At 41.0% G+C, this 25,526-nt stretch overlaps 2 protein-coding genes and 1 long non-coding RNA gene across 6 annotated transcripts in view; 1 reads left to right on the top strand and 2 right to left on the bottom strand.

The window, feature by feature from the left end:
• Positions 1 to 25,526, top strand: part of cps1 (carbamoyl-phosphate synthase 1, mitochondrial) — a 71,464-nt gene that overhangs the window by 36,855 nt on the left and 9,083 nt on the right. For all 4 annotated transcript variants that reach the window (XM_086266718.1, XM_086266715.1, XM_086266717.1 and 1 more), the window contains exons 30-34: positions 881 to 988; positions 1,731 to 1,820; positions 2,215 to 2,385; positions 20,375 to 20,453; positions 20,648 to 20,742. In XM_086266718.1, coding sequence (XP_086122844.1) covers positions 881 to 988; positions 1,731 to 1,820; positions 2,215 to 2,385; positions 20,375 to 20,453; positions 20,648 to 20,742 — 543 coding nt within the window. The remainder of the gene's footprint in view (positions 1 to 880; positions 989 to 1,730; positions 1,821 to 2,214; positions 2,386 to 20,374; positions 20,454 to 20,647; positions 20,743 to 25,526) is intronic.
• On the bottom strand, positions 4,135 to 11,306 carry LOC147311766 (uncharacterized). The gene is made up of 2 exons (XM_086267402.1): positions 5,325 to 11,306; positions 4,135 to 5,004 (listed from the first exon to the last, which is right to left on the bottom strand). The coding sequence occupies exon 1, from the start codon at positions 11,304 to 11,306 to the stop codon at positions 5,544 to 5,546; it is 5,763 nt and encodes a 1,920-aa protein (XP_086123528.1). The 3' UTR covers positions 4,135 to 5,004; positions 5,325 to 5,543.
• LOC147311764 (uncharacterized) overlaps positions 21,154 to 25,526 on the bottom strand; it is a 64,582-nt gene continuing 60,209 nt past the window's right edge. Inside the window, exon 5 of the long non-coding RNA XR_015125372.1 lies at positions 21,154 to 25,003. This is a non-coding gene — a long non-coding RNA (uncharacterized LOC147311764). The remainder of the gene's footprint in view (positions 25,004 to 25,526) is intronic.

The following is a 25,526-nucleotide window of genomic DNA, read 5'->3' as shown; positions in this document are numbered from 1 at the left end:
TGGTGGTCTAACTTTTTAATTCTTGTATAACTGTATCTGCAGTTTAAGCTGCAGTAGGCGAAGGAGCCACCAAGGTAATTGTCCTGAACGCCTTGTCTATTTTTCTATTGTTTAGACTGTGAGAGTCATTTCAAGGGTGTCATTTTGAACGTGGGCTCTTCAGTTGTATGGTAGATTTTCTCACTCTGCTTTCTCTGAATACAGACCCTCCTTTATCTTCAGTATCACATTAACAAGCTGTCCATTCATTGAATACCAAACAGGACTCGTTACTTGAAGCTAAACTGTGTGCGTATGTGTGGGGGAGAGTAAAAAAGTCAGAGATAATACGTATTAATTACAGGCTCTATCTGAAGAGTGTTAATGAATGCCGTGGTTAGCAGCAGTTTAAATGAGCTAATGACACGGCAGCTCATTTACAGACCCGCACACGCACTCACACACATACAGAGTGGCTTGGCAATATAGATCTTCTTTCCTTTGGGTGAAATTTTGGAAGTTATTCAGACATAGTTATATCAATGTACATTGTTTCAACAAATACAAGGCCTTTGTCTCAAACAGTGTTGACCTTGCTGAATTTATTTGTTTCTCCCACATGCACAATGCAGCAGTCGTCATCGTCAAGGTGGCTCCCTGTACGTTAATGCTACAGTTTTCTGTTGTGGCATACTGTATGTATGAAAACATCAAATCTGGAGGCGATTTTCCTTAAATTTGGAAACTTCCTCTTGGTCAACAGACCAAGGCTGTGAAAGGAGTATTTGCTTTGAACAGACATTTTTGTGTCTTATTAGAGCTGTGAGCTGCTTGCAAATGTTATTCTGTGCCCAGTTTACTCCGTTAATGTTTCTGCATGCGTTCGGGTGTGTCTTTTTAGGTTTTGGTTCATGCCATAACAGAGCATGTGGAAGATGCTGGGGTGCACTCTGGAGATGCTACCCTAATGCTGCCAACACAGACCATTAGCCAAGGGGCACAGGAAAAGGTCAGTTAAGTCACCTTAAAGTTGACACGGTGCACATTGCATATTCCCTTGTAGAAAGTGTCCAGTGTGTTATAGACACACAAAAAATGACATATAAAGAAATTATTTAGTGTTCAACAAATTTCCAGATTGAGACCATAATTCAAATGGTTTAAGAAACAGTCTACAAAACAGTCGATCATCTGTTGAATTTTTTTTTTTATGATTTTTATTTAAAGCTAGTTTCACATTTATAGCTAAGTGAGGGGGGATGTGCCTTGGAATATTATATTCTTTTGTACTAATTACTTTTAAGTCCTGCAGTTTTAGGTACAAAATGAGCTTTTCATGTGTGTCTCTTGCTTTAGGTCTTTTCCAGCCCCATGCACATGTCGTTATGTTAGAACCAGAGCTGGTACTGCCATCCCTGTTTGTTGTTACAAACACAACAGTGTGAATAAGCAGAAAATGCAACCAATCAATAAAATGTATCCTGATGAAAAGGGTGCATCTGTCCATTAAAAAATAAATAAATAAAAAAAAAATTTTAAAAAAGGAAATCAAAACTGGCAGAATGGAAAGCAGCTTTAGTGATTCAAACTGGGTTTTTTTTTTTTTTCTTAATCCATGTTGAGTAAGCAGTTTACCTTGCACTTTATGCTTTTAATGTTCTCCATTTGTGTTCAAACTGAAACAGTCTTATTTGATTTTTAAGTGTGTGGTTTTTTTTCCCTTCGTCTTCTCCTCCTTCTTCTTCTTTTAGGTTAAAATTGCCACCCGAAAAATCGCGCACGCATTTGAAATTTCTGGGCCATTTAACACTCAATTTCTGGTTAAAGGCAATGATGTCATGGTAGGTATATCTCTCAGTGTGTGACTAAAAAGACAGATTGACATTTTCACACCTGGTTTCAGCTAATGCAATTCACTCACAAAATGAAATCCCCTGTTGTTTAAAATGGTTGGCAAAGCTGGCCGAATTAATAATCAACCTTGCCTTCAGCTTTGGTGTTCAGCCACAGCGCACATGCACGCCCACTATTTGTGTGTATGTGTGTGTATCTAATCTGGCCATTTGTATAGTATATTTATGCATTTGTAATCTATATATTTCTATTTATCTAAGTAACCTTAATTTAAAGTTAATGGTATACTGAAAGAATCGGTTTTTCTTATTTTTATTTTTTAAAAAAAAGAAAAAAAAACTTTTTTCAGATGACTATATTTTTGTATATTGCATCCTGTAGGTGATCGAATGCAATCTGCGAGCGTCACGCTCCTTCCCTTTTGTATCCAAAACAATTGGTGTCGACTTTATCAACGTGGCAACCAAAGTGATGGTGGGAGAGCCTTTGGATGAGGCCAGCCTTCCCTCGCTCGATAAACCCATCATTCCCGTGCACTACGTTGGAATCAAAGTAAGAAGGAAAACTTACAGCTTACAGCTGGGAAATGCACGACTGGCTTTCTTTGAATGTTTTTGTTTGTTATTTTGATGTTTTTCAGGGTGCAGAGAGAATGGATTGGATTATAGACAAAATGAGTTTTAAAAAAAGAAAGCGTAAGTGAGGAAACACAATTGCAACTCTCTGTAAGTCTTTGTGTCCAAGCATGAAGAATGGAAAAGCAATGTAGGCTATAACAGCTTACTAACCTCTCATAGTTGGTCGAATTAATTGATAGTATTAATAAATTTTAATAAAGTACTGATAGTAAAATGGTGTTAGGACCAGAGATGGGCCGATTACTTTTTTCAAGTAATGAGTAAAGTAAGGGATTACTATTTTAAAAGAGTAATTAGAATACTGTTACTTTCCCGTAAGCATGCTGCATTACTGCGTTACTAAACCGTGATTTTGTTTGTGAGAGTGTCTCATGACAATGACGTACGAGCGTGCGACGTCCGTGGTAGCAACAGACGTGTGTAGCTCAATAATGTATAATATGGAGAGCGGGAGAGAGTACGACCATTCAGTGTTTAAAGCTATATTTAATTGTTATCAGCTCTATTCACTGCTGTCTTCCTTTTTCTTCACTCTCAGAAGGTTAACTCTTCTTCTTTTTTTCACTGGCTAGCCTCACTCATTACGTTCGTTTAAACAGAATCAGAAACGCCACTTGCAGTGGGAGCGACTGGAGTCAGGTGGGGCCCCCTTAGGGATGTGTGGTCTCTCTGATTCTCATTGCAAACTTTTCCATTGCTGTAGTGTAAAGTTTGCCTGGTGCCAAGCGGTGCCTCTGTCCAAGGAGGTCTACAAAATTAACCACCTGGGATACCAGGCTTGCAAGGTTTTGACATAAACTGTTGCTATTGTTGAGCAGCCCAAGTAGCCCTGTGATTCAACCCACAGGAGGCCACAGAGTAGCTCCTGTGATCAGCCAAAATGTCCCAAGTGCTGCTCCGGTCAGCCTAAGTGCCTGCCCTAAATTCTCCTTTGGTCATCAGCTGTCAATGCGAAGAGTCGGGTGACCCTGTTTTCAGCCCTTCTGCTTTTTGTAGTGGTTTTGTTTTTGTTTTTTTGTTTTTTTCCCTCCAGTCTGGCAGTACTCAGGACTCTCTTCAGTGTGCCCATGGAACCCTGTGCTCAGCCCATTTTGCTGCCAGTGGGCACAAATGCTGCCAACGCACTTGTGTAATTGTGTGTTCAGTGTCATTCTGTGCAGGAAAAAATGGAATAGCTGAGCAGACAAAGGAACCGCTTTTATTTTTCATTATTTCAGCCCATGCCCATTAGAGTCTGTACACACTAATGTAATAGAAATTTAACCATGGTTCCATTATGCGCTTGCAGGAAATTCTTCAGATGTCACTTTTGTGTTTATGTGTGTACATTAAAGCAGTCGCCTGACACTTCAGGCCAAAACATGTTGTTAGCTCTCTGGCTTGAGAAATTACACAGATAGTCATTGTTAACACTCTAAAGTGCAACAAATGAATTAAAAATGATTTAGTTCTTCTGCATTTCATTCTATTTGCACACTGAAAGCCTCTTTAAATTGAGTAGCAACAGTATTTGTGCTGTGGTGTTATAAAATGCAGCTGTTTATTTTGAGATCAAGCTTAACACCAGCTTTCTTTTCTTTTTCTTTTTCATTTCCCCCCCCCCCCCTTTTTTTTTTTTTTTTTTTTTTCACTTAATAATCCTGACTTTTGGGTTTTAGGGCCATAAGAAAATAGTATCCATTCATTCTTTCTCTACTGCTTATCCATTCAGGGTTGCAGGGGGGCTGGAGCCTATCCCAGCTGTCTTAGGGCAAGAGGCAGGGTACACCCTGGACAGGTTGCCAATCTGTCGCAGGGTTAACACATAGACACAGACAACCATTCTCACTTACATTCACCTATCACCATTAACTGCATGCCACTAACTGCATGTCTTTGGACTGTGCGAGGGAGCCGGAGTACCCAGAGATAACCCACACAAACATGGGGAGAACATGCAAACTCCACACAGCAAGAAGGTCCTGAGTTCGATTCCACCATCAGGCCGGGGTCTTTCTGTGAGGCAACAGTGCTGAGAGAAACCAGTGTTTTTAACATTACAAGGTATAATCTTGTAACATCATCTTGTATTATGAACAAACAGTATAATTTGATAGAGTATAGTATATTGCATATTTTGGCTGTCTCAGAAACACCAGTTTGGACAAATGGAGGTGAAGCTTCTCTGTTTTGCAAATGGGCAGGGCAAGTCAACGATACTGTGGTAGTTCGCTGTCACTGAGCTTCAGGTTGCACTATTTCACAGATTTCTCTAGCGGTCTCCTATAACCCCTGTAGTTTGCATCAGACCACAAACACAATGGTGACTTTAAAGGGAACAAGTGTTGTTCTGTCCTCACTAGATGTGGGCGTGATTTAGCTTATCCAGTTTGACAGACAGTGAACAGAATGAGAAGAAGAGAATGCTTTGAACTGAGATTCTTCTTTACTTCGATCTGCATCTCCAGTTTACAGGCCATGTTACTGAGGCTTCTTATACATGGTATCCTTTATCCATTTTCATTACTCTCCTTTCTCTTTTCTTTTTGTAAAACTAAATAAACACAAAACAGATAATTACCTTCTCATTCACTGAACATACATAATGTACTAATTGAAACTTAGTTTTCATGACAACCAGCAAAAAACATAAATCTTAAGGTTGCCTAAATTAAACATAAACATCACCTTCAGTTAACTAGCATTATTGATCATAGCAAGTTAGCAAACACATGCTAATATACAGTCGCTAGCACACAAGTAGCTTTACAAATGAGTAATGACCACACAGCTGAAATAGTAACTCAGTATATGCACATTACACATGCATCACAAATCAGATAGTTAAGGTTATAGTATGTAATGAAAACTTACAGGCATGCGTGGGCAAAAGTTTCACCTCCACTGAGCACTTGTAGCAAACTAGCTGGGCATAACAACTTCCCAAGTACCAACTGTGGCCACAAGAGGGTGCCAAATCATACAAACAAAAGCATATTCCCACATTAAAGTTATACCAACACACTCCCCGCCTGGTATAAAGTATTTTATACCACTCCGTCTTTTACTTTACTTTTTAGTTTCCTGTATACCTCAGTCTTTCTTTATAGTTTCCTTGGGGAACAGAAGGATGAGCTGAGAAACTGGACGTAGGTAAATCCGTGGAGCACCTTGTTTCACAACCCTAACCTCCACCTTTCTGATTTTATTATCTTGACTAGGAATGTTCTTAACAATGAGACCAATAGGCCATTCATTTCGCTTGGTTTGGTCATCCTTCAGTAAGACAACGTCTCCGACTTGCATGTCCCTTTTGTCATTGATCCACTTCTTTCTGGACTGCAGTGTTGTCAAATATTCTTGTCGCCATCGTTTCCAAAAGATGTCGGCTAGACATTGGACATGTCGCCACTGTTTCCTGTATAGGTCTTTCAAGTCAAACACCCCTTCGGGAGCAGACACAACGTTTGCTTTCTGAGTAAGAAGCATTGCTGGTGTCAAGACTGTCGGTGACTCTGGATCTGTACTCACCGGAACCAATGGCCGAGCATTCATAATTGCCATCACTTCTGCCATCAAGGTGACAAGGACTTCATGAGAAAGACGGGTAGGCCCAGACTGCAGCAGCATGGCATCTAAGATCCGACGAGCAACACCAATCATTCTTTCCCATGAGCCTCCCATATGGGATGAGTGTGGTGCATTAAAGGTCCATGAGCAGCCTTCATTACTAAGGTAATTTCGGACCTCTGAGTCATCTGTAAAGATCCTTAACTCTCTACAGGCACCGACGAAGTTGGTTCCACGGTCAGACCTGAGAACCTTGGAAGGTCCTCGTATGGCAAAAAACCTTCTTAAGGCGTTAATAAAGCTTGAGGTGGACATGGATGCAATCACCTCTATATGCACTGCTCGTGTTCCTAGGCACGTAAACAACACTGCCCATCGCTTGTTTTCTGCTGTGCCTCCTCTTGTTCGTCGTGACACTACACTCCATGGTCCAAAGACATCTAGACCAACTCTGGTGAACGGGGGTTCTATGCAAAGCCTATCCTCAGGCAAGTCAGACATCTTTTGCTCTTGAGGCTTTCCTCTGACTTTGCGGCATATGACACATCCATAGATCAAGCTAGAAACCAGCTTTCTTACGCCAATTATCCACAAACCGGCTGAGCGAAGTGCCCCCTCAGTTAAGTGGCGACCTTGGTGGGCAACTTCCTGGTGATGATGTCTCACTAACAAAGTTGTCACATGGTGTCTCTTTGGGAGTATGACTGGGTGTTTTTCATCATATGGAAGGTCAGCTGAAGAGAGCCGTCCACCTACTCTAAGCACTCCATCCTGATCGATAAAGGGGTTCAACCTCCACAGAGGACTTGCTTCGGAAATTTGTTTCCCTCTCTCCAATTGTCTCACTTCTTCCGTGAATACAAACTGTTGAACACTCCAGATCACTCTAAATTTTGCCTGTGTTTGTGGATTTTGAGGGACTTGTTTTGAAAGCCTGGACCTGCATCTTGCCACGCTGATGAGCTTCGCCATTCCATTTATCAGAGTTTTCCATGAGGAGAACCGTTCAAATCTCTGTGGACTGAGAGGTCTATCAGTAGCCTTAGTTGTCAGGGTGCTGACTTCTGGGCGAATCTCTGCATCGTACTGTGGTTCAACAAGGTCAAACTTACTTAATGTCACTGATGGGGATACCTGTTGTTGGGCCTGCTTTAGGAACTGAGGACCAATGAACCAGCTTGTTTTGTGCAGGAGACTTGCTGCAATCGGCCTTGTTGCGATGTCAGCTGGGTTGTTTTCTGTTGCAACATAATTCCACTGTGTGCATGTAGTGGACTTCCTAATTCTGGAGACTCTGTTGGACACATAGATGTAAAACCTTCGCGAAGCATTATAGATGTAGCCTAGCACAATCTTGCTGTCTGTGTAATACCTTACAGCATGCAGCTCAAGGTCCATCTCCTGACAAATGAGCTCTGCCACCTCTACAGCAAGAACTGCAGCACACAGCTCCAATCGGGGGATGGTATGTGCAGGCTTGGGTGCTAGCTTGGATTTACCCATGACAAACCCGATGAAGCACTGTCCTTGTTTATCAATAGCTCGTATGTAGGCAACTGCTGCAATAGCCATTGACGAGGCATCTGAGAAGACACAAAGCTCTTGGTGCTGCATGGAGGACAGAGAAGACGGAATATAAGGCCTGGGTATGTGCAGAAGCTCTACCTCTGACAGGGAGTCTTTCCATGCATTCCATTGTCTTTCTTTGGCAGGTGGAAGAGGATCATCCCATTCACATGGTTCTGTGGTAAGTTCTCTGATGAGGGCTTTGCCTTGGACAGTGATGGGAGCAATAAAACCTAACGGGTCATACAAGCTGTTGACTGTAGAGAGTATGCCTCGCTTAGTGAAGGGTCTTTCTTCCTTGGAAACTTGGAAGGTGAAAGAATCTGATTCAAGACTCCAGCTCAGTCCAAGGCTACGCTGAACAGGAAGAGGATCTGTCCCTAGGTCTAGGTTTTTCAGGTCCTTGGCCAGATCATCAGCTGGAAATGCATCCATTACCTTGCTACTGTTTGAGGCAATTTTGTGTAGCCGTAAATTGGACTCAGCTAACATCTTCTGTGTTCTTTGAAGAAGACTGATGGCTTCTGTTTCTGTAGGGAGTGAAGTCAGACCGTCGTCGACATAAAAGTTTCTGGTAACAAACTCCCTTGCATCTTTGCCGTGCTCTGCCTCGCCTGCTTGAGCTGCTTTTCTCAGCCCATAGATCGCCACAGCTGGTGAGGGGCTATTGCCAAACACATGCACTGTCATGCGGAACTCTGTCACATCTTTTGTGAGGTCATTTTCTCGGTACCAGAGAAAACGTAGGTAGTTCCGGTGATCTTCCCTTACAGTAAAGCAGTAGAACATCTGTTCCACATCCGCAGTTATTGCTATAAGCTCTTTTCGAAACCGCAGTAGCACTCCAACCAAAGTGTTGTTCAAGTCTGGACCACTTAAAAGGACATCATTCAATGACACCCCCTCGTGTTTGGCGCTCGAGTCAAAAACTACCCGTATTTGTCCAGGCTTTTGTGGATGGTATACTCCAAACAATGGAAGATACCAGCACTCTTCCTCAGGCTTCAAAGCAGGTGCTAACTCTGCTTGCTGACTGTCAAACATCTTCTGCATGAACTTAACAAAGTGATCTCTCATGTCTGCCTTCCTGTCGAGACTCCGCTTGAGAGTATGCAGTCGTTTGAGAGCTTGCTGGCAGTTGTTTGGCAGTCGCTGCCTATGTGTTACAAAGGGCAGAGGCGCGACCCAACTATTAGAGTTGTCTTGGTACATCTCACTTTGCATGATCTTGAGGAAACGTTCATCTTCCAGTGAAGGTCCGGGTCTCTCATCGTCTTCGCTCTTGATGAACACTGTATCACCGAGCTTGTCTGTTTTGACCCCGTGATAAGTATCCATGTGGCTTTGAGTAGTGCATCTCTGCTGGACTGTTAACAGCTTTTCCTTTGCATTCATACTGTTGAAGCACGGGCTGAGATATGATGGTCTCCCATTGAGCAGCACGTTAGTTTTATAGGTTCTCACAGCAGAGCTCGGCTTATGCGTGCGCCCCAAACAGACATCTCCTATGACTACCCAGCCAAGGTCGAGCCGTTGAGCAAATGGAGCATCTGCTGGTCCATTGTGTTGTTCTCTCACTTTATGCAAATTCAACACATCCCTTCCTAGGAGCAGAAGGATTTGTGCGTCTGAATTGATGGGAGGGATTTTGTGTGCAATGTCTTTCAAGTGAGGAAAATGTTGTGCAACTTCAGGAGAGGGTATCTCAGACCGGTCCTCTGGAATCATATCACATTCCAGCAATGGAGGTAGAGGTACCTTGGTGTTGCCATCAATCGACTCTATGATGAAGTGTTTGGCTCGCTTTCCACTCATTTCCATTATGCCTGAGCACGTCTTGAGTGTGTATGTCTCTGTGTTCCCGTCCACCTCGAAGATGTCAAAAAACATGGATCGTGCGAGAGAGCGATTGCTCTGATCATCTAAGACTGCATATAGTTTGATTGCTTTCTCTCTCTTGCCAGAAGGATAAACCAGAGCTAGACAGATTTTGGCACAAGACTTGGGGCTATGCCAATCTCCACAGACTTCAGTGCACATGGCTTTAGCTGAGGTTGACACTGGCATGGCTTGAGGCTCCCCGCCATGCTTTCCTGTCTCTAGTGGCAGTCTGAAGTCGTGAGGGGGTGGGCCTGGATGCAAAGCCGAGATGTGCTTGTCGCTTTCACATTCCTTACAAGTAATTTTGGCTGTGCAGTTCTTTGCTAGATGCTTGGTGGATCCACAACATCTGAAGCATATGTTCTTCTCCTTTAGGTAAGCTTTTCTTTCTTCAAGAGACTTACTGCGAAAACTGCGACATTTCCTAAGAGGGTGTGGTTTCCTATGGAGAGGACACTGCTTGTCTGGGTCATCCCACTTATCCAATTCACTTACCCCCAGTTCACATGACACATCTGTCTTTCTTACTGATATCTGTGTTCTGTTGTACCTTATAGGTCGTTCAGCTTTCCCTACTCCTGTTGAGAGAAAAAAGAAGCTGGGATCATTCCTGATTCTCGCTTGTTCTCGTACAAACTGGGAAAAGACAGAGAAAGGTGGGAAGGCAACGTTGTGGTTTGTTTTGAACTTGGAGGCACATGAAATCCACTTCTCTTGCAATGTGTGTGGTAGTTTCTCTACAATAGGATTGACACCACGTGCTGTGTCGAGGAAAGCGAGCCCAGGTGAGTGCCCTTCTGCTTTGGCGAGTTCCAGTTCAAGTAAGAGGTCACCAAGTTCCCTCAGCCTGCTGTTGTCTTTGGCAGATATTTTTGCAAAGTCTTCCATTTTCTTAAAGAGGGCATGTTCAATCACCTCTGGAGCTCCATATGACTCCTCCAAGCGCTGCCAAACCATTTCAAGGCTTGCAGCAACATTATAAATTTGCGCAGCGCTGACTCTCCTTGCTTGCTCAGACGACTGTGGTCCTAACCATTTTATAAGGAGGTCAAGTTCCTCTCTAGGTGACAAAGACAAGTCCTTGATTACATTTAAGAAGGAGGATTTCCATGTCCGGTAGTTTTGGGGTTCGTCGTCAAATTTCTGTATAGTAGTTGACACAAGCTCTCGTCTCATTAAATATTTTGCCACATCTGTTATAGCAGATGAGTTATTGTGGGTAGGTGGTATTGGCGTGAGTGGTTCAAACTGATGTGCTGGACTTGTGTATGTCCCATGATCGTGGTGATCGCTGGGTGGATGTTGCGGTCTAAGCTCCTGATGTGTGAGGTCCTCCTCTTTCCACAAAGGTGCTTTGGGTAGAGCCACAGATGAGCTTGGATATCCTTTTTTAAGGTATGGTGATGACTGTGTGTCATCTTCAGCAGGAGTATTTTCTTGAATATTTTGCACATATGACTGTCTGTCAATGTAATCTTGAACTCTTTGCTTACAGTCTGCAGGGATGATTGGGAGTTGCCCGCTTTTCTGGGAATTTTGTTCCTCCAGCTGAACCGCTGCCTCTAAGACCTGTGCTTCAGCTGATGCAGCAGCAGCCATTTTCTTCACCTGGAGAATATGCAGCTGTGCTTGGATTTGGGCTTGTTGTTTCATAGCTTCCGCTTCTTGTTCCGCATAAGCCAACTGCGCTTGTGCAGCCTCTGCTTTGGCACGTGCCCTGAGCGCTGCAACGCTTGCTGTTGACCTGTTGGAAAGTTTTGAGCTGGAACAGTATGATCTTGTCTCCAGAGATCCAAGTGTCTCTACCTGCTGGGCTTGGTTAGCTGATGGCTCAGACATTGTGAATACAGTAGCCGCCTTGAATGGTGAAATCTGCTGAATTGTATGCCTTTTTACTGTTCTGTCCTCACTAGATGTGGGCGTGATTTAGCTTATCCAGTTTGACAGACAGTGAACAGAATGAGAAGAAGAGAATGCTTTGAACTGAGATTCTTCTTTACTTCGATCTGCATCTCCAGTTTACAGGCCATGTTACTGAGGCTTCTTATACATGGTATCCTTTATCCATTTTCATTACTCTCCTTTCTCTTTTCTTTTTGTAAAACTAAATAAACACAAAACAGATAATTACCTTCTCATTCACTGAACATACATAATGTACTAATTGAAACTTAGTTTTCATGACAACCAGCAAAAAACATAAATCTTAAGGTTGCCTAAATTAAACATAAACATCACCTTCAGTTAACTAGCATTATTGATCATAGCAAGTTAGCAAACACATGCTAATATACAGTCGCTAGCACACAAGTAGCTTTACAAATGAGTAATGACCACACAGCTGAAATAGTAACTCAGTATATGCACATTACACATACATCACAAATCAGATAGTTAAGGTTATAGTATGTAATGAAAACTTACAGGCATGCGTGGGCAAAAGTTTCACCTCCACTGAGCACTTGTAGCAAACTAGCTGGGCATAACAACTTCCCAAGTACCAACTGTGGCCACAAGAGGGTGCCAAATCATACAAACAAAAGCATATTCCCACATTAAAGTTATACCAACACAAGTGTTTTGTGTGAAAGAGTCATTTACCTTTCCTTAAAAATACCTAACTGCCATATCCTTATCCTGTGTGGTTTGTAAATGAGTTCGCGTTTAGAGCCTTACATGTATGGTATTGTTATACGTACTGCAGGCTGCACTAATACAGCTTGCGTTGGCTCACATAACAAAGACAGCAATTACTCCTTCATCGTTATACCTAGGCATGATGAGGAGAATAGTACCTGGCTTTCTCATACCAACTGGGAGGCTTACTTCTTAGACTGGGTATGAGAGCGTTTACGTGTCGCCAGCTGTTCAAAAGCTATTTTTTCTGAAGTAATTTCTCTCTCTAATTACAACAGAGCTGCTGTAACAATGGTTGTAGTTTGAAACCAATCACGCAGGCATAATCCCCAACTCTTCCCCACCACCTAAAGTTTTCAATTTCCAGTCTGCGCGGTGGTAAGGAATATTAATCAGAGCTCTGAATTCTCCATGCGCCAGGCTTAGACTTCCAGAGTTTATTTGGAGAATATGGACGTTTTTTACCCCCTGACTGATATGGGACTTCTTTGAAACCTTGCCTCGGTGCATTTGAGTTGTTTTAACAAAGCAGAGCTAATTTTCTTTTTTCCTGTTAAACATGTTTCTTCCACAACATCAAACCTGACTGCAGACAGAGTGATTGTCGAAAAAAAAAAAACAACCTTATCCAGCAAAAGTGCCCTAAAGTGTGTTTGATCAGTATATCCCCTCTCACCACCTTTATCCTCACTGTATCATCACAAGACACATGTTATTACCACCAGAGAGACCACTGTCATTTATCTGTCTTATTCCCTCTCAAGCTTTAGTCTTGCAGCCTGTTTTCCCTCTGAAGGCCCCTCATTTGAAGCAATGTTTCTTTATTTTTATTTTTTTATTTTCACTAACAAGTCCCTATTGTGTCATTTCTGTCTCCATATACAAACTCATAGGAATAACACCACATTTGTATTTATGATACCAGGAGGAGAAAGAGCATGAAAACAACATTTGAGCAGGATATGATGGTTTGGTGTCGCTCCCCGGTTCAAAGCCATTTAGTGAAGAAATGTAAGTTCCAGCTGCTACATGCTTGGTCCCCTGACCATGGGGAATTACTGTATTATGGTAACTTCTAAGACAAATTCTTGTGAGCTTAATGACCCAGGAGAAAAATGTACACTTGAAACAGCATGCTGGACTTACACTTTTCTTAAACACTTAAATATGAGGAGGTCATGTTAGTAACACTCATGATACTGGCACCAAAGCATGTGGCACAGGTATATCTGCCAGTTGGTGTTTGGTTACTTTTATGTCATTTTTAAACACTCAAATATTGCTCCTGCTTTTTAAAGTGCTGTGCAAACTGCTCCAAAATATTTCATATTTTTAGGTACATGCAGGTACCAGAATTTTGGGGCCACATATACGCTTTAGTCTACTCCTTTATCATGCATGACTAGTCCATACTGTTAAAAATGTACAAAAATGATTATGGTTTGTTGTGGAGACTGCTTGAAGGAGTGGCTAATCTTAAAGTCCTGGCCAGAAAGTGACCTCAGAAAGGTCACTTTACTGGGGACACTTTGCTAGTATTGGGTTGGACCCCATTTTTGCCTTCATTACTGCCTCAAGTCTTCATGGCATAAAATTATCAAGTTGCTCAAAACATTTCTCAGAGATTTTGGACCATGCTCTCATGATGCCATTCCACAGTCGCTATTGATTTGTCAATTGCACATCCAAGACACACCTCGTAGCCCGAAGGTGCTCCCTTGGATTGGATCCCAGTCTGAGATGATTTGGGATTTGTGACATTAGTGTGTTATTCTGCTGGAAACTGAAGATCTGTACAACGTGGTCATAAAGGAGTGTGCATGGCCAGGATTAGTACTTACGTAGGCTCTGCTATTTAAATGATGCTTAGTAGGGAACTAAGGGCCCCAAAGTGTGCTAAGAAAACAAGGTTCAAGGTTTGGCATGTTGTGCGTTTAGAGATGTCTTCTGTGCAGTATGGCCATTGTCCTCTGATTCCTGGCTTCTCTAGGTAAAAATAACTAGTTGAACTGCTGCTCATTGGACGTTTTTTCTTATTTTGAACCAGTCGGCTGCGTGCAAAAATGCCAGTACATTGCAAAATTCTAAAATACTCAGACCAGCCTGTGAGACACCAAAAACCATTCCATAGTTTTTTACTGTTCTGACGCTCCGCTTAAACTTCAGCAGGTCGTCTCGAGTACGTCTACATGCCTAAATACATTAAGATGGTAACATAATTATGAATAATGATTTATGTCAACAAGCAATTGAACAGATATACCTAATAATAAGGTGATCTGCGAGGGCAGATTTTTATTTTATTTTTTTAATTGATTTCCTTAAGAATTCTGGTCAGCTTTCTGGGTGGGGGGGATAAATAGTTCTTCTTTTTCATCTTCTTTCACATGCTCATTTTTTTTTCAACATGAGAGTGACCCAATTTAGCCTGAACTTAGCAGAAACTTGTTTTGTGGTTTTCTTTTTTGTTTTTTGTTTTTAAGTCTTGCATGCCACTGAGACGCACAGCAGCTACCCTTCTGATTTTGGCAGATGTTTTTTATTTTTTCTGTGTGTGAGTGTAAGAAAAATCTTGCCCAAACAGATTTTTTTTCCTTCAGTTCTTTTAAAAGAAAAAAGAAGAACTTATAATGGTTTCTAGTTTGCCCAATTATATGCTTCCAAGCTTTTCAACTAAAAACAGTTCTCAAATTAGAAGTGTGCTTTGCTGTTTCCCCTGCTGGTGGCGTGATTTTATGAAAAAGAAGAAAAGAACATTTTAGACTGTGCAGCTTTTCACAGTTGTGTTGCCTTTATTCACACATGTGTATAAATATCAACTACTGGTTGGAGAACCACAGGAATAATATTAACTGGGGTTTATTGGTAGTGATGATCAGTCAGAGCACCTTCCAGCAAGCTTTACCACTGAGGTGACTGAGGTGCAGCATAACAGAGCCAACCTGCACCATACAGTCATGTGAGAAAATTAGGACACCCAATTAAATAAGTGGCTCTTTCTAAAGAAATGTTCACATATCAATGTCCAATCATGTTTTCATGTATTACTGGGAAAGAAAGTGACTTAATTGCAATTAAACAACAATAATTAAAAACATTTTACACATCAAAAAAAAGATATGAACAAAAATTTGTATTTTAATGGAGGAAAAAGTTAGGACACCCTACCCCCTAATAACTAGTGTTGCCCCCTTTGGCTGACATAAATTCAGTGAGACGCCTTTTGTAGCTTTTTACCAGTCTTTGACAACGATCAGAAGAAAGTTTGCCCCACTCCTCAATGCAGAATTCTTTCTGCTGTGAGATGTTTGAGGGTTTTCTTGCATGTACAACCTGTTTCAAGTCACCCCACAGCATCTCAATGGTATTAATATCAGGGCTTTGATTTGACCATTCCAGGACTCTCTACTTAGTTTTTAGCCAGTCCTTGGTGGATTTGCTGGTATGCTTTGGGTCATTGTCATGTTGCAGTGTCCAGTTCCACTTCGGCTTTAATTTTTTAACAGATGGTTTCACATGTTCTATAAGCACCCCCCAATACACAGTCAGATGCATGATGGATTCTATTAAATTCAAATTCAAATTCAAATTTTATTTGTCACGTACACAGTCATACACAGTACGATATGTAGTGAAATGCTTGGACAACTACTCGTGACCTAAAGAAAACAAAAAAGGAAAAGGCTATGAATAAGATAGGAAATAAATATGAAAAATTAAAAAGGGTAAATTTAACTAAGAAGGAATAAAATATAAATTAAGGTTAAAAATGAAATAACTGTACAACACAAATTAGAATGAAGGGTAAATTTAACTGGGAAGGAATAAGATAATATATAAATTAAAGTTGAAAATAAAATAACTGTACAACAAAATACACAATATAGAACTATATAAGAATGTATGAAGAAATCTAAATCTAAATAAATATATACACAATAACAGCAGCTGTACAAGTATTAACCGGAAATGAAGAATATAGTGACCAGTGTTGTGCAAAAAAACAGTGTGTGCAAAAACAATGTCCAGAAAGTCCAGTGTGTGTTAGAACTGTATGTGTGGGTCAGTACTGTGTGGTGGTGTGATTGAGAGACCGTATCGCCTGCGGGAAGAAGCTCCTCCTCAGTCTCTCTGTGTTGGTCTTCAGGGAGCGGAATCGCTTTCCTGACCTCAGCAGAGAGAACAGTCTGTTGTTGGGATGGCTGAGGTCCTTCACGATCTTCCTGGCCTTGGTCCAGCACCGCCTGCTGTAGATTGAGTGCAGGTCAGGGAGCTCGGAGCGGATGGTGCGCTCAGCTGACCGCACAACCCTCTGTAGAGCTCGTCTGTCCTGCATGGTGCTGTTCCCGAACCAGGTTAAGATGTTTCCCGCCAGGATGCTCTCTATGGTGCACGAGTAAAAGTTCCTGAGCACCTTGGAGGGCAGTTGGAAGTCTCTCAAGCGTCTGAGGTGGTAGAGACGCTGTCGGGCCTTTTTCACCACGGTGTTGATGTGACAGGACCATGACAGGTCCTGCGTGATGTGAACTCCGAGGTATTTGAAGCTGTCCACTCTCTCCACTGGGCACTCGTTGATGAAGGGGGTCTGGTAGTTCCTCTCCTGCTCAGTGCTGAAGTCCACTATCAGCTCCTTTGTCTTACTGACGTTTAGAAGGAGGTTGTTCCTCTGGCACCAGTTCTCCAGATTCCTAATCTCCTTCAGGTAGGCCGTCTCGTTGTTATCAGAGATCAGGCCCACCACGACGGTGTTGTCAGCAAACTTGATGATGGTGGTGGAGCTGGTAGTGGCCACACAGTCATATGTGTACAAAGAGTACAGCAGGGGGCTCAGAACACACCCCTGGGGGGCTCCAGTGCTGAGAGTGGTGGAGGCTGAGACATGTCCGCCCATCCTTACTGCCTGTGGTCTGCCAGTTAGGAAGTTGGAGATCCACTGACACATAGATGAGCTGAGTCCCAGATGCTCCAGCTTGGTGGTGAGTGTGGAGGGAATTATGGTGTTAAATGCAGAGCTGTAGTCTATGAAGAGCATTTTAACATAATTCCCCCTTCTAGTGTCCAAGTGAGTGAGTGATGTGTGGAGGAGATGAGAGATGGCATCGTCTGTGGAACGATTTGGACGGTAAGCGAACTGTAGTGGGTCCAGTGTGTCTGGTAGTGAAGAAATGATGAAGTCTCTGACCAGGCGTTCAAAGCACTTCATCACTACTGAGGTGAGGGCTACAGGGCGATAGTCATTGAGAGAAGCCTATTATGGGGGGCTGCAGGTGCTGCTGCTACAAAGTATCCCCAAACTAGGATACTGCCACCTCCATGCTTCACAGCTGGTATGAGGTTCTTTTCTTAGAAGGCCGTACTTCTTCTTGTCCTTAGCGGGCGACCAGCGGCGGTGGTCTGCCGCGCAACCAGTACGCTGCTGTAGGTGCCGCAGGTTCTCTTGCTTGACCAACGATTATCTTCCACGCTTTTCGATCTAAGGCGATGGTTCTTGCCAAACATGGTGTCCAAATAATTCCGTTTTAGACTCATTTGTCCAAAGAATATAATTCCAGAAGTCATGGTCTTTCTCTACGTTCACTCTGGCAAACTTCAGTCTGGCCTTAATGTTTCTCTTAGAGAGCAAAGGTTTCCTCCTTGCACACCTACCATGAAAGTCAAACTTGTGTAGTTTCTTTCTGATAGTCATGCACTTTCACATCGACAGTAGCCAGAGCCTGCTGCAGTTCCTGTGATGACATTTTAGGATTTTTGTGCATCTTGCGCTCTGCTCTGGGGATGAATATGCTCGCACGGCCAGCCCTGGGAATCTTGGCAGTTGTTTTGAATGTCTTACACTTGTAAACATTTGGATGGTGGAATGGCTGATGTCAAATTCTTTTGAGATCTTTTTGAATGCCTTACCAAACCCATAAGTGGCCACAATCTTCTGAGGGCATCAGACAGCTCTTTAGATCTCACCATAGCGCTCACTTCAACAGTCAGGAGCACACCAAACTAAATCTGAGGTTTAAATAGGGCAAGGCTCCTTTAAAATGCTGGTTAATGACGTACTGATCATGTGCACCTGACGTGATACACCGGTGGGATTTTAACCATTTTAAGTGTTTTACGTGTGGGAGTGTCCTAATTTATTCCTCACCAGAAATTGCATTCTTTTTAAATTGCATTTCACAAAGTTTTAAAAAGTCTTTTCTTATTTTTTAATCGTTTAATTATATTATTTGAATCCCTCAGTATCATCAAAATTTATATTAAATATCCAAAATATAAAGGTCATCACCATGAAGATGAAACTTTTACTGTGTTATAGCTGTTCTAATGATAAATGGCACCGAGGAACACTTGTTTCACGCCAGCAACAATTAAGTTCTCTAGGATCCAATGCTATGTAACTTGGTACTGCCCATTAATGGTATTGACACCACCCCAGTTATCTACTTATAACACAATCCTCAGAGGGCCTACCCCTAGTTGGCAGTAAGTGTGCAGCTTTACCAAGAACACTATCCAGGCACTATTTGTTTCCTAGAATCCTTACAGCCATGCAACCAACTAGCATGAGCCAGTTAAAAACTTCAAAATTACCACATAATTGCGTTTGTAATAGAAAAAGCACTTTACTCAGAATGGCAGTCGTTTTACTTCTTAGAATGAAGATGCCGTCAACTTTCAGAAAACTGTCTTCACTATTCGTATTTGTTAAAATGTCTTCCAAGAATCCTGAATCTGCCAAGTTCCTGAGTTCCATTTATCTGTGAGTATAAAGACATTCATACAAGTGCTTTTTCTAGTAAAGCAGACAACAACAACAGCAATGTTACATGACAATGTCTTGCTAGATTCATGTCCTTCTCCACTGGAGCTCAGCTGGTGCCCGAAGATAACACGATTCATGTTGTGGACACTCACAGTTCTACTCTGTTTCGAGTGGTAGGATGTTGAGATTGGAAAAGCTGGAATATTGTAACAATCATACAATCCCACACACTCAATTGCATTTGAAGAACAAGCAATTATAGGCCAAACTGGGCAGCCTTTTTAAGAACTCTGTTTATGAAGGCTTGTCTTCTCGTATCTCGTGACGGCTAAATCTTGACAGATGTCGGTGAGTGCATTTTTTTTTTTTTTTTTTAAACACGTCCCTGTGTTTCCCCTTTTGTTTGCGCCTACATTATATTTCCATTTTCATTTCTTCTTCTTAGTGTTAATGATTTAGAATTGGATGATGTTGCTTGGGTCTTTACAGTTTTGTGGCAGGTAAAATTGGTACTTCATTTGACTCACAAATGGACCGTTTTACTCGGAAACCTTCAAATGTGTCTTTGTCAGTCTTTCTGAATTTATATCTGTTTTTGTCTCCGTCATTAAAACTTCCCTCGTTGTTGTTCATTCTCAATACATGGCCCTCTCTCCATTTCATTTTCTTTCTTCTTTACATTCTGCCATTTTATCTCTGCATACTTCCCTGCCTTTCTCTGACTCTTTGAACAAAGGCACGATAAAGATGCTGGTCCCTTGTCTGCATTCCCCTCTCTTCGTCCCTTCTTACATTAGTATGCTAACATTACATTCACTGATTAGATAGCTCACTTCAAGGATGAATCCCCCGCCCCCCAAGTGGCCCTTGCCTGTGTGTGTGGACAGACAATGCCACAACCCTATTCGTGGTGGTCTGCAGTTTGAGAAGCATCACTACTTTTCTCTTTCATGTTGTCCACGGCAGTAGTCATAGCAGTTCTCTCTTGTATTATACCATGCCTCCTCTTCTCATTTCTGTAGAAAGAATTGTTTCTACTTGGTATTAATTTGACACTATTTATCAGTATTTGCCTTTTCTTTTCTGTAGTCCATAAACAAACAGCTGTTGCGTGGTTTAGCTGTTACTCCTAATGACAAGCTTTCTTCCACCTGTAGGTGGCAGCGTCATGAAATCTCTGAAATGGTTTCAGTAGACTGTAACCATAATGCATGATACTGACCAATAATGTTAAAGAATATTCTTAATTGACTGCCACTTTTTTGTAGTTTTCTTTTTCTGTTCTTTGGAAACCATTTTTTCAACTTCAGTTAAAGATTTTACTGATTTATTTTTGGAAACTTATCCCACAAACCTAATATTAATCTTCTAGCTTGTTAGAGCTGTAAACTGGAGTCTCTTCAAAAAAACAAGTGACAGAGCTTTAGTATTAGCTCACATTTGGTGACATTTCTTTTCTTTTTTCACAATCTTGTCAAAATAAACTTCTTGCTCTTTTCGATCTTTTTACCAGGCACCCATGTTCTCCTGGCCACGACTGAGAGATGCAGATCCTGTACTTCGCTGTGAGATGGCTTCCACTGGAGAAGTAGGTCCCTTGCAAATATACAACTCAATGGTGTGTGTGTGTGTGTGTGTGTGTGTGTGGATGTGTGGATGTAGAGATGTGTGTGGATGTAGAGATATCTATAGATATCTCTATCTCTCTTTATTATTGTGTTTCAATTGTAGAATTAGTTCAAAGACATTCTCATGTTTCTCCTTTTTTGTGTTCTGATGCAGGTAGCTTGTTTTGGACCAAACATTTACTCGGCCTTCCTGAAAGCTATGCTGTCCACAGGCTTTAAGTTGCCTCAGAAGGGCATCCTGATTGGGATTCAGGTAAGGCTCCAACTATTATGCTTTTACTTCTTTCTGTTTCCTTTAGGTGCTCCCCTACAAGACATCAAATGTGTAGACAAGTGTTTCAGGCTATCGGGTTCATGCAGGTCTAACTACTCTCACTGACCTATAAACTATGACCAACTCTGGCAGTCTGGGGAATGACCCAGTAAGGCTGCAATACATAATATGGAAATGATAAAAGTTCTTAGTTATAGAGCTGATGCTTTTTTACATAAATGACTAAGAACTACCACTGACATAAGAGTCACATTAGCTAAGGAGAAAACTGTTTACATGCTTATCAGAATGCTATGTCAGAATGAAAAAATTGCTGCAAAACACAGAAGTTTTTCCAATCTGCAGTCACAGAAAAGAACAAAATGTTAAGCTGGACTGTTTTCTGCCACTGCATTACATGATTTCTAGTAATTAAGTCTTGCTGCTACCCAGAGTTGCCAAACTGCGAGTTCACTAATGCAGCTTTAACAAAGCACTCACAGCACCATCTGTGTAATTGGTGCTCTTGGGGAACAGGTCCACTTCAAGGCAAGTGCCTGGGGTCATATACAGACTATAACGTGGCTGACAAACAGCAGCAATTTTGGCTGACGGATCCAGAGAATGCAGACACATGGAACTACAAAAAACAAAAAAACTTAGTTGTAGGGGAGTTTAAAATGGTCTTTTTGATTGAGCAATCTTTGTGAAGAAGTCTGCTGGAGGGTGGGGTAAACATCTGAGTTTCACACAGAGTTCTGAAATGATGTACTCATATTAGACTCATTTCTGTGATGCTGATATGAGTTTTTTAATGGATATTCTGCTGACAGTGTACACATTGGACTCTTGGTTTCTGCCTATCACAGTTTTTTGGCAGAAAAGTTCCTAAACCCAACCAGCTGCAGTAGAGGAGGCGGGGGATGGGAGAGTTCAGTGCTTCATTACAATTTAATACTGTGCTCTTCTCATGCAGCATTATCAATCCTCCATATTGAAGCCAATCACCTATTGTGCAGTAACACAAGAACAATGGATCCACTAAAATGCCAGAGATGGCAACAGAGAGATAAAAGATCACACGTTTATTTTTTTCTTTCAGCATGAATATAACATATAATAGTCATATAATATAATTGTAACCATCAAAGGAAAACTTAACTTATGACATTGTGAAAAGATGACATGGGCTCCCGTATTTCAGTACGAAAGCTTTTTATTCCGTGTTGCGGAAAATAACTGCTCTAGGCAAATTTCTAATTTGTCTCTGATTGGTGAGAAAGCTGAGTGAGCGTGGAACTTCAGAAATTGCATGAGCGGAAAGAAGCACTATACCATATCGATAACTAGGCTATACTTCACTACAAAGTATTTTCCAAATTATAATTCTAAAATACTACAATAATGAAAAGTATTACATTTAAAAAGGTAGAAGTGGTACTTTCAATAAACAAATGGCTTAGCAGTTCTGTCACTGTTCAAAGTAAATATGTACAAAATCTTGTACCATTTTGTTTTTAATTTTTGTTACTTATTTTATTCCATGTTCAAACATTTAATGATTCACCTTGTAGGTGATTGACTTAGTTGAAGGCTTCAAACTTTTATATAAAAAAATTCTGAAATGTAAGGAATATTTTTGGAAAATTCCCTTCTGGAACCAAGGCCCTAAAAAAGGTATGCAGTCACTGTTGCGCTCTTCACATTAGCTTAACTTAATGGTTGTAGCTTTACCTTAGGACCAGCAGGAGGTCAACTTGCAGCTTCTCTGACTTGTAGCACAGTGGCAAAAACCCTTTAGGGTTCTATTTCTATTGTAATTCCTTTGGTTACTCATATCATGTTGTCTGATGGATAACTAAGTGACAGTTATAAACACAATCTAACTAAACAAACACACAAAGACTTGTACCTTTTTCTTATGGAACAGTCTGAGCCAAGGCTCACGGTACAGGCTGGAAAGAGTAAGTGAACAGATGAAATTGGAAGTGAGGTGCCCCTCCCTACAAAGAAGCACATACGTCTGGTTACTGAAAAGGTTTGCTGTTCTCATGCTGTGATCGATGCTGGATGAATCCACAACAAGATAAAAATCAGAGCTGAGTTGTTTTGGGATGGTTGTTCTCCCTAGAAGTCGTTGTCCTGCAAAGACCATGGTAAATGGTAAATGGCCTGCATTTGTATAGCGCTTTTCTAGTCCATAGGACCCCAAAGCGCTTTACACTACATTCAGTCATCCACCCATTCACACACACATTCACACACTGGCGATAGCAAGCTACATTGTAGCCACAGCTGCCCTGGGGCGCACTGACAGAGGCGAGGCTGCCGGACACAGGCGCCACCGGGCCCTCTGACCACACCAAGAGCACAATAAGCAGTCCTGAAAGATGTGCAAAAATATCTACAAAATACAGAATTAAATGGGTTGTGTACTCACACTGAGCACGCATACCAATTTTTCATATAGTGGACAGTCTTTAATATACAAAAACACTGAATAAGAATGGTGTTAATCGGTGAAAGGACACCGCAAAAGAAATCCCTATTGGGTTAAAAAAAGGGGAAACTTCTAAGGTTCAGAAAAGAAACTAGATACTTATAAGAAATGCACAAAGCAGACGTAAGTTAACTTAATGGAAAAAATCCACAAAGGGAGAAAAGGCAATGCACAGCACCATCAAAGCCTCTTTCTAACCACAGTGATGCTTTGCTACATTAGGCTTGAAAACTTTACTACCAGCGTGTACACCCTGAATTCCAAATTGTATCAAGAAATTACAGAAAAAAAGGACCAATCTTACGAAATGTTGAGTGAAATGATAAACAAAGGCACTCCAAAAGCACACACCAATTACCACTAGAAGAAAGATCTTCAACTAAGACGATGCAGAAATGTTAAACGTTTGCATGAGATACGGTACAAGATTCTTTAGCAGATACAGAAAATGTCTGAGGTCATTCCTGCTAATGGATGTTCCACAGGTTGCTCAATTGAGGCGTTTACTTTTTCCAGCATGTACTGTGAGGTATACTAGTTTTGGTTTTTTTTTTGTTTGTTTTTTTTGTTTGTTTTTCCCCAATAAAGGCTTAAACATTTTGAATAATTAATCCGTAAACCCTGACAATACCGATGGTTTTCAAAAATGTTTTCTTGCAACTCTACACAAACTCTACAAAGTTCTTTGATCTGGTTTTGTATTGGAAATATGTATGTAGGTCTGAAAATATTATAACCGCTGTCTGCGGCTCTGTGTTACGGCAGATCATTTTACAAATTGTTTGTCTAGAAATGGATTGCTTAGCTATCAAATGTCTTCAGCATTTCAGTATTTTTGCAGGATCTACAAAAGTAAAGTTTTTTTGTTTTACTTTGTTTAGTTTGTCTTAACAGACAAAAACTAAACAGTTGTGTTCAAGATACTCTTTAAGGCTGTTTAAACAAGTTTTTATTGAAAATTAGATTAATCACTCAGACTACTTATATTAACAATAACTATTGGTAAAGTTTGTTATTTTCCTAACCTGTCATGCCCTTATTTTTAGCTGTATGTCAGATTTGCCCATCTAAGTACAGACTTGCGTGTTATATAAGGCTTAATGTAGTTACATGACAAATATCAAACCATATCACAATGCTTTTGATGAGACAGCAGTGACTTCAGCAGGCGCATTGTTTACTAAGCTGAAGGGCACCCAGTGTGAGCATAATCAGTTGCAAATCAGGAGCAAACACTCTGAAAGTGCTGAAAACTCTTCTGTGTGCTTGGTAGAATCCATTAAGTGGGTCATTTGAAGTTGATCTCCAACAAAATTGTTTTTTTTTACGTCAGCTTGTTTCATGGAAAAAACAGAATAATTGAAATTCTTTTCTGCTTAAATAATAGTTTTTTTTTGTTTTTTTTTTAAGTGCACAGCATTGTCTGTACCGAATGTCCATGAGTTACATAAAACAGACTCGAGCAACACACAAGAATGAATGTGTACTGCATAACAAAACTGACATCATGTAAACTGCTTGTATGGTTGAACATGTTTATAATCCTCTGACAGAACAGTCTTAACTACCACAGTTACAATCAAACAAGCATCTGCAGACAACAAGAGTAACCCTTTTAATACTTAACTGAATACCTCGTTTCAGGGCTGGTTTGTGTCTTCCTTTTATAGCTCTAGAAGATGTAACCTTGAAGTCTTTTTTTAGCATCAGTGGTGTCAGACTGTTCCAAGATTGGCACAATATGACCTACCCTCCATTGACCTGAAGGAAAAAGAACACCTAGTTACAATCACATCCTTAAGATCAGAGCAGTTTGGTCTATTTAGATTTTCCGTACGAATGTAGTTGTCCTGCTCATACCTTGTTTTATAGATTATTATAGATTCGCATTATCAAGGGTTCTGAATCTAGAAGGATACCTCAAGAAATATGTATTGTTGTTTTTGTGTTTTGTCTCTTTCTTTCTTTTCTTTTTTTAAAACAATGGTTTCTCAGTATTTTTTTTTTTATTTATTTTTTTTTTTAGCACAACTGAAGTTCCTGGTAAGCTTGAAAATAAATTATGCAGTCAGTGTCTGTTGTCATAGCAAACACATGTACTCTCTGAGAAATCTTCCATTGGTTGACTGTTGCCAAAAGACAGATGGCAAAGTCATCCCACCAGAGTGAGGAAGTAAATAGACTGTCACACTTTAAAAGAAAAAAACAAAACTGCTCCTTAGCTTGCCTCAGTTATCATATTCCTTATCAGAGAATCTGTTGTTTAGATTTCTGTTGTCTAGAT

Source organism: Aulonocara sp. 'chitande type north' Nkhata Bay, linkage group LG16, assembly GCF_057382095.1.
Source record: "Aulonocara sp. 'chitande type north' Nkhata Bay isolate Kocher_YH1m ecotype deep benthic linkage group LG16, A_spYH_male_GT1.1, whole genome shotgun sequence".
In the NCBI taxonomy this organism is placed as follows: Eukaryota; Metazoa; Chordata; class Actinopteri; order Cichliformes; family Cichlidae; genus Aulonocara; species Aulonocara sp. 'chitande type north' Nkhata Bay.
The sequence above is the reverse complement of the archived record's forward strand: the minus strand, read 5'-3'. Positions and strand labels throughout refer to the sequence as shown.